This window comes from Chamaea fasciata, unplaced genomic scaffold (genome assembly GCF_029207755.1).
Source record: "Chamaea fasciata isolate MVZ Bird 193981 ecotype frontalis unplaced genomic scaffold, bChaFas1.0.hap1 SCAF_2, whole genome shotgun sequence".
Taxonomy (NCBI): Eukaryota; Metazoa; Chordata; class Aves; order Passeriformes; family Sylviidae; genus Chamaea; species Chamaea fasciata.
In genome coordinates this window covers 35585607-35597759 of record NW_027094087.1, presented here as the reverse complement: position 1 = coordinate 35597759, position 12153 = coordinate 35585607, and the positions used below count along the sequence as shown (strand labels likewise).

Below are 12153 nucleotides of genomic sequence, written 5' to 3'. Positions count from 1 at the left end.
AATAAGTCGACTAAAGCCCTTGGAAAATCTGTGGCAGAGTAGAAATAAATCAAGACTCCAGCCCTGGTCTCCACCTAAACAACCTCTACTCCACTTCAACAACCTTTAATAGATGTGGTCCTTTAAATATAAGATTGGTTATGATGTGCACAGGATTGGATATTTTTTTTATTTCCCAAAATACAAAACGTAAATGTTCATGGACACTTACATGGTCCCACCATATTGTTGAGACTTTAATTTGGCCTTCAAAAACATACAGAATTGAAATTCCAAAGAGTTCTGACCACTGAGATTCTGTCAGCAGCTAGCAGAAAATAACAACTTTGTGAAATAACTGCTTGGCTGCTGTCATTTTCAGGGTACTCTGGTCAAGTCCTAGGGCTAAAGTGGAAACTGCACATTAATATGAGCAAGCTGAACTCTGACATAAGAGAGCAAAAGCAATCTATACTCTGGCAAAGATGTTATTCTAACAGCTCTGGTCATGTAAAAAACATTGGTCAGCTTTTTCATACAACACTGAGAGCATAGTAAAACATAATGTTTGCCCTAGATCCAAATCTAGGATCAGCATAAGCCTCCTTCTAACTCAAAAGAAGATGCAGAGAAGTATAAATGCAAAAGAAGCAGTGATAATCACTGTGGAATTGGAGTTGAACTATTGCAGACACCGTTTGGTGGTGACCAAATGTCTAAAGCCTGGGAGTAAAGCAGGGCCAAAAAGCCAGTCAACTGCTAAATGTCCCATCTGTATGCTAGACCACACTTAAATGCAGAACTCCCCAAAAGAAAACACTTCACATGTACACTACACTCCTTTCTGGTGAGAACTGGCTCACTAAAAAACAGAAAGAGCAAAGAGATCTTTGGATGTTGGATAACTGGATGTTGGACACCTTAATAGGAAAAGAAATAATTTTCCTTTGGACACACATAATCAGGGGTCAGGCTGCCAGGTTTTCTATTGTTCACATCATGCTTCTACTTTTAAAAGCTAAAATAACAGTGAATATGAGATTCATTTTTTCAAGTCAGTCTCAAGTACTTTGCGTGGTACTTTCACAGAAGTTTTCTACTCAAACCAGCAATAGATGAATAGTTCACTTAAGATCAAGAGCAAGGTACTATTTTTAGCCCAGGGCACTTTTTTGTAACTTTGTTTATCTTTTGCAGTAAAATGTCTTCCTGAGTTAGTGGCTTACTGCAGAAAGAAAGTAAATTATTTTATCAAGGGCCCTGAAGCACTAAGGACATGAAAATTTTTATGGACAAAAGAGAATGCTCTTTAGGTGTGCCAAGTGTCAGAGCTAATATCTGAATGATATTAGCAAGGATGAAAGATTAAGATAGAAAGAATTGATAGGAAAATAGAACGTAGAAAAGAAAAGAAAATCATGGGAATAACATAGATAAACTTCTCCAGATCTACACCGTGACAATTCAGGTGGTAAAAGTGTACTGTGTTTGAAAATAGCTTGGGATGAATGCATCTAGCAGGATGGGAGACTGGGAGTCATCCTACTATGTGCAGATTTTTACACTGGACCAAGTGACCTGAGTTCCCTTAAGATCAGGGGGGGAAATAGTTTGAGTTCGGTACATACAAAGGTAGTCAACCACATTTGGTAAAATGAATCTCATCTTAAAGGCACCTATTTCTACCCAAAGCCTTTACAGGTAGCCTATGTTGCTTCAGTCAGACAGAGCTGTCTTCTGTTAATTGAGACAAATCCTCATCTGAGGATGGTGGCATGGCTCATGACTGGTGCCTTATCTGGTTAACTCCTCATATGGCAAATAAAGTTCCATGCTTTAATGGATCACAACCTTTCAGGCTTATGATAATATATCCTGAGAGGTGAAAGTAAAAGAGTCATGGTTAGACCACTTGAAATAATGAAAATCCATACATCAGACCTATTAAAAAACCTTCTTAATCCTTCAATATTTATCACATATTTCAGGGGCTCAGTGAAAGATGGAGGAGTTTTGGGGGAACAGAGAGAAAATGATAGCTAGCTAATGTAAAAAATATTTTCCTTCAATGTTTATAACTTTAGAGAATTGATCTTGCTCAAGTGCTTTACCATCTTGCTTTTATCATTATTGTTTTTACTCTATATTGCAAGTAAGATTCCACTTATGTCAGTGACACATTTCAATCCTTTTAAGAATACTGAGGAGCTGTGAGCATGGAGTGTACTGCTGATGGGATGTTTTGTTATTGATTTTGGTGGGATCAAGATTCTTCCAGCACAGCCATAAAATAAATCTGATATTATTCAATAGTCCAAGTTTATTAAATAAACTTGTAGTCTAACTTATTCTTAGAAAGGCAGAAAAAAATAGATTGATTCTGTACCTCCTTTGTCAGATTATACACCAATTTGTAGAGAAGGGGCGTACAATCAACTCTTAATGTGTAGTTACCTGAAAGTAAAACAAAGACATGCAAATTTTCCCTTCATGTACTAGTGACATTATCTTCTTAATGGATTAAACCATGCAGTCTTTTCTTAGATAAACTTTTTGACTAAGGCACGAATTTAGATCTTGTCTCAGAATACATATAGAAATAGATTGCATGGTCTCACTTCGTAAACTACTGCCACTACAAGATAATAATATATTGGTTGTAGTACATCCACAGTAATATAGTTAAGCCTTCCCACAGCTCTAAAGTATGCCTAATTATCCCTCATTAGCTATCAGCCCTTGTCACTCATACACTTCCCAAAGCTCTTGTTGAACAGAAGGCAAAAAGTAAGATGATGGAAAAAATGCCAGATAATGTTAATGATGTTTCCAAGAAGAGTCTGTATGTGAAAACTGGAAATTAAAGCCACAAAGTGCCCTTGCTTTGTTTCTTTTCATTGCTATAAGACAATAAATAGAAATAATTTGCTGTCCAAAAAGTGGTATAAGAAGTGTTGTGGAGAACATATGATGATAAACAAAATTTTCAGAGTACATGGATGCTAGGATTCTACAGGGGATTTTATTGCTCAGGTGAGAGGTGTCCCAAATACTTAAACCAGTGCACTGAACACAGTGTTCTTTTCATTATTGCACACTTCTTTTCCAGTTGTTTTGCTTTAACATTTTTTTTAATGCCTAAAGCAAGAGACATGTTTGAATAATCAAGATTTAGAAGAAATTGTTAAGGCAGCAGCATGTTGGCTGCAAACCAACTAAAAAATATGCGTTACAATCCATGGTGAGAATATGAAGCAGTTGTAAAGCTATTATTTCATTCGTGAGATTTTCTAGGCGTGAAATTCTGCTCTACTTTTTACACAGCATGTAGGCAGCATAAATGAAGGAACAGCTCTAACCCTCTTTATTCCCCAACTCCAACTGAGCATCTTTCCAATCCTTTTGTGACAGACAAAATTTTTAGCTGACAGGAATAAAAAGAGTTCCTAAATATGCCTGTAGATATCCATTTTATCCACACACAGGAAGCCCAAATAAGTTGAATTTGACATGGGAAGAGTAATGCCCTGAATAACTGAGGTTATGATGCAGAGCAGCTTCACAGGACTCTTCTGACTATTATTTCAGCACAGAAAACAGTAAAAAAGGTCTATCTGTAATAAAGTGCAGCATAATTTCAGAAGGATTTTATTATATAGATCATAGTGTTGGGCCTTCTCAAAAAAAGAGCCAGTTTCTAAGCAGCATTCCTGAATAATATATTCTTCTCCTAATCTGAAGGACACAATAAATTGGATAATGGTGGATAAGGGTTTTTTGTGAAACACTTTTCAGTGCTTATTTTTTTTTTTTAAGCCTTGCTTTAATAAATATATAACCCGTGCTCCTGGCAATCAACAAAGGTGAGCACACTGGCTCAAAGCACCAAAGCATCTCCCACCCTCACGAAGTGTAAGCCTGAGGTCTTACAATCATAATAATTTATTGTCTCAAAATACTATAATTCCACAGGGAAAGGAGCTGAAGCTGTGACCAGAACAAGGAGCAGACTGTCATATATTAAAACTACAACTGTAAATTAAACCTAATGCAGTTAAGAGACAGTTTAACATACAGAATTCTCAGTTCATTAGCACAGAATAATAAACTCCTCCAGAGGAGACATTTTAGACTCAGACACATGGACTGCAGCTCATGGATGGCACTATTTGCAACATGAAAATTTAAACTCTTATCTCTCTCCACTTAATTCTGTATTTGCTACACTTACTCTGTACACCACAATACCTATCTCATGCACTAAATAATTCATGGAGAACTAATAAAAATTACACCTGTAAAGTCAGGTAAGATTTAAAATAAAAGACCCACCTTCTATAGAAGAATCTGTGTTGATGTAAGCGACTGCCCGTTCCTGAAGGACTTTGGCATTTTCCTAGGGTTGTAAATGTGTAATTATTAGTTCAAATTAGTGGCATTTATTCAAGAGCATGTCAAGTGCACTGTTTTTTACAGTACTACCTTTAAGATCTCAGTCAGAATAATTACTACTGTGTACCTTACTAATTATATTGTTTGAGGATGGGTAAATGATCTGGGCATATGACATTCACTGCTCTTTTTTGGGAATTAGTTTGTTGTGGAAAACATCCACAAAATGTAGCTGCTGCCTGCTGCATCTCACAGGAGCAAGATGGAGCAGGAAAATTATTGAATAGAATTGTAACACAGTAAAATAACATTACTACATGCATTTTAGCTCTGCACTTCAGGACTTTCTGAACATGCAACATGGGACTGTGAAGTCACCCAGAATCCCTCCATGCTTTTAATCTCTGTTTTTTCATATGTGCTCCCAGCACTGAACTCAATTTTAACACTGATAAACCAAGAACTTCTGTCATATCTACCATTTCAAAAAGGGATTAGTCAAAGGAATGAAATTCTCTACTAAAATGCAGTTGGCTGACTATTCTGGAGTCCACTAAGCATTGCTTTCATGCTAAATGTATGCAGACATCTTGTTTATGTTTTTGCAAACTGGTAATTATGTTTGAAATTGATATTTTAATGAGTAAGTGGTATTTTGTGAGATTTTGGCTTTGTGACAGATATTTTAATTAGGTTAGCAATTGTTACTTGATTCATTCAATTTATAACCAAACGAATAATTTGTAAGCCATGTGAACTAAAAATTTAATTGGTAATTGATAACTACATAATGAAATTAATATCTTGAAAAAAAACCAAAACAAAACCAGGAGAGGAGATCTTGCAAAAGAATATGATGGGAGGAGCAAGACTGACTGCACTTGCCTATATATGGGGCCTTGCATATATGCAAAATCATATTTGCAGCATAAAGAAATTCCTTTGTTTATGAGCAATGGAGATCATCTGTGTAGCAAAAGGATGTTGCCACAGTTGAATTCTTTCTGTTACACAGAAGATGGTGAATATCATGGGTTAACTTTCCTCGAGATTTAATACATGACAGATTTGGCAGCTGCAGAGAAGAGGAATGTAAGTTGTGAGGAATGTCTCTAGAGAAACTGAATCTAATTTAGGTCTAAAAGAGTAGTAATGCACACCACCAAAATGAAGCAAGGAAAAAAATATTAAAACACATGTTCAAAAATGAACTGGGCTTACAGTTTTCTTACCTTATACAGCTGCCATTTCATGAAGTAATGAATGATAGATTACTAGATACCAAATTATTAAACAGAACCCATTACAGAGCAGCAGTAGCAATTTTTAACAAATAAAACATAAGAAAGCTCCCTAGTTTTTTAATTACTTGATCAAGACAAGTTGATCTTTTAAGTATCATTGTTTCATATTCCTCACAATTAAAACAATTGTGTGAGTTTTTTTCTTGAAAGCACCTATATGTGTGCAGAGATACATAGATAAGGAAATCACAAATGAAGTTTTACATACAGCATACTTCTGCCACCAGGGGAGTTCAGGTGGGATGAAACTTTAATGTCAACTACTTAAAATTTCTCAGTAAATGATTTAAAATAATTTAAATTACTTTTTCTTAATTTAATGTTTCATAAACCAGCAGTAAGATGAAGACATTCTGTTACAGCTGGAAGCCAAACAGTTTATGGGTGAAAAAAAATAGCGCAAATCTAAAGGAATAGAAATCTCAGCTTTGTCAACAGAAGAATGATGGAATCCCTGGTCTTTGGGAGCATTTTTCTGGGTTTGTTACCTCCTCTGACATGTGTCATTTTGCTATGTAATTTTGGGATTTGCTGAAATACATGTCAATAAACTAAACTAGAAAGATTTTTTAAATTTTACTTCATAGATTCAGAAAGCTCTATCCACACAGCTAAATATTAACTTGCAAATAAAATTCTAATAGAAGAACAAGACAACACATTTATGTTAAACCATTCAATACTAATAAATTGACATAGTTCAGCAGAAATGCATTTCATCAAGCAATTTTCTTCTTGCTCTATTTCTAATTTGGATTTTACAGACAAAGCAATGAAAACTTTCATAAGACCTATATTTCTTATTGGGGTTGAACAAATCCACTAAGATCTGAACATACTCAACAGGAAAAGGAAGATAAAACTATTCAGAACCTCTCTTCTGAATTTGCTAACATTCTTCTCTCAGGCAAGAAAAGGAAGATGAAAATAACATGCCCAATAGGAAAAGGAAGATAAAAATACCCAGAATCTCACTTCTGAATTTCCCAACATTCTTCTTTCAGCCAGGTATATAGCCAGGGATCCTCCTACAGAATTAATTTACTGTCCTGCCCCGAGACCCTACAATGCTGGAATTCACAGAAATTTTGATCTATTCATTCATAGATAACCTATTCTTTCATTTGCTCAGTAGGATTGATTTTCATACAAAGGCTTGGCATGCTTATGGATCAGAGGTTCAGGATCTGGACTTAAATTTATAGTAACTAAGGAATTTCTCAAATAGAAAAATTGACCAATCTGGGTTAAATAAAACACTATCATTCTGCTAAATGACAGGATAGATTTCCACATAGAGACTACTGTGGGATATTAGCTTTGAATTAAAGTAGATTTTTAAATCTAAGAAGAGTTAGTGCACTTATGGTGGAAGAGGGTAGGTAGGTAATTTATATAAACACGAGTGCCTCACAACACCGGAAGGAGTCTGTTGTGCTCCAATTTTACCATGAAGTTTTTGATTGCCGTCTAGGAATAGATCCTGGTTACTGCACTCACCTGCAACACACTTTCAAGTTTGGCTTTGTTTTACAGGGTTTTTTTTATTTACCTCAGCCCACTCTGTGGAACCCAATAATCCAAATTCTTCTGCATCCCAGCTAGCAAAAATAACAGTTCGCCTAGGTCTCCAACCTGCAATTAAATAGTTAAACTTGAAAACTCAACTGATACTTTAAAAGTCTACTGACCACAGTTAATTGAAATTGCTTTAAAAACAGCACTTAATTGATAAAAGAGTAAAAGAAAATCCTCTCTAAAATCCTTAGAGGAACATATAACTGCGGGGGCAGTTCTTCTTAATGCAATATTTTCCTTCTACACAGCTAAGTGGGTACTATTACACTCAAAAGGGAATAAATTCAACCAACTACCATGCAATGCTACATATGCATCCCTTCAATGAATTTACATCTTTCATAATGAGAAAGAAAACTTTCTGCAGAGGTGAGAATTTAAATCAATACAACTGCTTATGGAAGCACTGATCCTCAAAGCTGCTGTTTTTTTCATATCCATAATTTTACACCTGTAGTAAGTTACCTTCCATCTTCATTTTACCAAAACTCCGTACAATTTCTTGCAGAACAGCAGCACCGGTTGTTGGATCAATACCACCAAACACCCAAGAGTCTCTGTGACCACCTAAAATAATGTATCTGTCTGGAAACAAACATCCAGTATCAATTTATAATTAAAAATGCACTTGGATTACCTGTGATTTCCTTTGACTGCATCTTTACTTGTATCAAATTAAATACGAAGTTCAATACCAGTGCTACAAGTTTATTTTTAGGGGAATCTGCAACCATTCACTTACTCTATTAAGGTATGCAACTTAAGACAAGAAATATTTAATAAATATTTTTCCATCTAAAAGTCTTTCATGTGTATGACCTGCTACTACGCACCAATGGTAAAATATCAAGGCCCCAAATCATCACTAGCTTTCTGCAATGTGAATGATGTTAATTTTTGCAAAGGCAAAATGTATGACTGATGTAAGGGGAAGCTTACTGTAAAATGATAGGCATTATTAAAAAAAATTCTCTGATGTCTATCATTGTATTTTTATGGGAATGCCAATGACAAATTGTGTGATGGGAAGGAAAAGCTATTAAGGATTTCTCAAAACTCCATCTTATATGGTTATCTAAAAAACTTTGTTAGAACATAAGTACAATTTCAACAAATGCAAAAGAAGGAAGGAATTAAAATAATCAAGCACCTGATGCTCACCTGGTTCCAGAGCTCCTCTGAGTATGCCAATGACGTTGTATATTCGTGCTATTTTATTGCTTGTATGAACATGCATTCTGACTTTTCTGAAATGAAAGGGAGTGTGGAATAACCATTTCTGAGTAATAAGCCAATAGAAAGTCAGTGCTAATAACAGATAAACCAGAGAATTTATGCTTCTGTGCCTTGTGTTCAGAACTGATCTAATGTGTGTTCAGCATTGTCATGCTGTCTCAGAGACCCATTTTTTATTTCAGTTTAGCCTGCTGCTGATGCCTTAGAAAAAGCCTTTGAGCTGGGCCAGTCTATAAATTTGCAAGGATTTACAAAATGTAATGAATTTTTATTTATGGGAAGCAATCAGATAATTGTCTACTAGAGGAATAAACTGAAAAACATGCACAGTAATAAAAAATACATCTACATTTTGACAAAAATTGTAATTGTGGACATATAGATGTTTATAAAGAATACACTTCGGTTTTCTAGCACAGGTCTATGTAATAATACAGAACTTGGAGAAAAGGTCATTAGGAATATTTATCCAGGAATAAACTGAAATCTCTGTTTAGGACAGCAGATCTAAGTGATCAAGATATATCAATCACAGAATCATAGAATGGTTTGTGTTGGCTGGGTCCTTAAAAGTCATCTAGTTCCAACCTCCCTGCCATGGGCAGGGAATCTTCCATTAGAGGCAGAAAACCTTCTACTAGAAGCAGTTTTTTCTTCCCTGTCCCCCATCAGTAAAATCCACTCATGAAATTTTATAGTAACAAAGGGAATCCAGGTATTCAGAGAGATAAAACTAACACAGTATACAGCCCCCTTAACCTGTGGAAGAAACAAAGCACCAAACAATGGGGGGTTTTTTGTCTGGCAAAACCTCAGGAGTTCCACATTTGAAGTTATCTTTTCAGCAGCAAATCTGCATAGCTGTCAAAATCAAAACCTGCTTCAGGACAGCCACTGGATCTTTGCCCAGAAGATAACTGACACCAGTGCCTTGAACATGTGTATACTTACACACTTTCCATGTGCAAGTGACTTTCTACCTAGAATCAAAAGGTTCATTTTGATATGGAACTACTCTGAGAAAGAAGTATGTGTAGAAGTAATCCATATTTACAAAAAAAAAAAAAAACAAAAAACAAAAACAAAAACAAAAAAAAAACCAAAAAAAAAAAAAACCACAAAAAAAAAACCCCACAAAAAAAAAAAAAAAAAAAAAAAAAAAAACAACCAAAAAAACTGTTACTCTACCAAGTAGGAAGATGTTAAAAATTCCACTCAAAAATACAAGTCTTGTGGAGGAATCATAATGTTTTCCCACTGCTGTTCTTCAAGATACCCCAAACAGCACAGTGATTATGTCAAATATGCTTTCTTTAGTTATTCCTACTTAATCATTTTCAGCTAGTGTTAAAGCAGAAAAGAAAAGAATAATGATAAATTAAGTCTTTATAAAATTATATATTCAGACATAACCTTGTTATCCAGGAGATGGAGTAGTGATAATGACATACCATTTTTACACACTGTTCATCAGAGTTCACAAACAGTTCTCATTGAATAATACCTCATGTAAACTGAAACTATTTTAATGTGGAAAAGTCACAGAAAAGTGATCTTTAGCTTTGTTGCAATTTATTGCCAACTGTCATTGTCATGTGGCCTGATCTTCTAATTTATGATCTTTTTTTAATTCAATTTATCTTCAAATTCTAATAATTATCTCCAAATGTAACCCTAACATAAGGAAGTATCTCCAGAATATCTTTAGATGTATTGTTTCAGTCTTTTCCTCCAAGGGATTTTTTTTTTTTTCCAATATTGTATAAACAGGCAAGTGTTAAAACAGACCTTGTAGAGGAGTTGCCTGTGAATCCTGGCCCAATGTTATAAGACACATTGAGACTTCCCTTCCAGCTGCTGTCTGGAGCTGCAGGTCCTCCCATTGCACTGTGAAGTGAAAACCAAGACATGCATGTGACAACTAAGCTGAAACCTTAAATTCTCTTAATAATTACTGCAGCAAAACTTAGGTGGTTTTACAAAATTCTTAAAAGCATTATTGCAAAAACAGATTCCTTTGAATTTTCCACATTTTCTGAAGCACACATTACTACAAAAGAGTAGAAAAGGCAAGTAAAAGCATAGATTTTGCCATCTTAATATGAAAAGTCTATATGCACCTTTGTCAATACTGACTTCTGGAGAGAAGGACTGATGTATACTCACCGCAGCAACACTTCTGCATCATGATATCCAATGGGATGAACGGGGATTTTGGGAATCCCTACACCTTCATTAACTTTGTACCTGAAAGTATACTCTGAGAATCCAGAACAAAATGTCAAATTTATAGCATTCTTAGCAACTTTTACCAAACTGGAAACACTTTTGAGCAGAGCAGCCACCAGCATGCATAATTCTTTTTAATTCTTACATCATTTCTCACACACAGTTTCTAGAAAACCAAACTAATGGAAAACCCAGTAATGCATCTGAACAGCAGCGCGAAATATGTCCCCACACTTGATGCAAGGTTAGATTTGCTGTCCAACCACATTATAACATCTCCTCCAGGCTGGCTCTGGGGCAACCAAGCTGGTGTGTGAGGTGAAGATGGCACCTGTGCAGCTGGCTGACAAGCTGCAGAGGATGTCCACAGGTGCATTTACCTGGGTTGAAGACAGACAATGTGTCTCTGAGTCTGCTGGGCCTGGCACACACAATCTCTCCTGGTTTTAGGATTCCTATGCCCTCAGCAGTAGCAACACAAGCCCATGAGCTTTCCAGAAGCAACCCTGTATAGCCATCCCAGCAGCACCCAACACTGGCAGGCATCTTAGTTCAAACTGAGTTTAGGATGCCGACAAGGACGAGAGACAGGAGAAGAACATGGTGCCAACTTTTGAAACACTCCAGGCTGCTCTTATTTTTGCTACAGGAATTTTTTTCCCCTTAAAAAGGATTTTAAACTGCTTTTTCTGCCTGGAACTTATGACCAGAAAGGAAACATACTTCCAAGTAAAGCTATTAGTCCTCTTTGATGACAAAGTATAACCTAGTTCAAACTGGTCCTCTTGAGAAACACAGATATTTTAAAATGGCTATAAATTCTCAGTAATTTTTTGCTGCTTCACAGTCTGTAAACCTACACATCCTGCTTTTTTAGGTGTCAAAATGGTGGGACCATACAAAGAGCTTCCTAGAAACTTCATTCTCCTGCCTGACTGAAACCAGTTAGACTGACACAGATAGAACTTAGTCTGCAATAGAAAATTAACTACTGTCAATAGGAATTTCAAGCAGCATGTTTCTGTGCATCTGTGCTGAAAATAAATTAATTTCTAGTGCCACACTTTCAGCAGCAGTTTATAAAGTACTTGATGGCCCAGGTTACAGAACTTGCACTCACCTTTTGCAGGATAACCTGGTGTTAGAGGGTCCCCAGCCCCATTCAGATTTAAAACATTCCCACGCTGGACTCCTCCACCTGGAAGGTTCCAGCCACCTGGATAAGCATCTACTCCTGAGGCACAGTAGTCAGCAGGGTCTGAGTAAAGTATGATCCCTTGGGCTCCTGCTAATATGGCATTTTTAACCTGTGAAATTATTTGCTTTTAAGATGGGGATTTTTTTTTTAATGCAGCACTAAATCTGAATGTTGAGATTTGCTTCCATGTAGACAGTGTTAGAATATGAGTGTGCGAAAGAGTAAAAATTACCCCAG

The 12153-nt window shown here is 36.0% G+C and overlaps 1 protein-coding gene across 2 annotated transcripts in view; it reads right to left on the bottom strand.

The window, feature by feature from the left end:
- LOC136285038 (N-acetylated-alpha-linked acidic dipeptidase 2-like) overlaps window positions 1-12153 on the bottom strand; it is a 30486-nt gene that overhangs the window by 10357 nt on the left and 7976 nt on the right. For both annotated transcript variants that reach the window (XM_066175671.1, XM_066175672.1), the window contains 8 exons: window positions 11839-12025; window positions 10656-10749; window positions 10278-10376; window positions 8415-8500; window positions 7719-7838; window positions 7228-7310; window positions 4312-4375; window positions 2366-2433 (listed from right to left, as the gene is read on the bottom strand). In XM_066175671.1, coding sequence (XP_066031768.1) covers window positions 2366-2433; window positions 4312-4375; window positions 7228-7310; window positions 7719-7838; window positions 8415-8500; window positions 10278-10376; window positions 10656-10749; window positions 11839-12025 — 801 coding nt within the window. The remainder of the gene's footprint in view (window positions 1-2365; window positions 2434-4311; window positions 4376-7227; window positions 7311-7718; window positions 7839-8414; window positions 8501-10277; window positions 10377-10655; window positions 10750-11838; window positions 12026-12153) is intronic.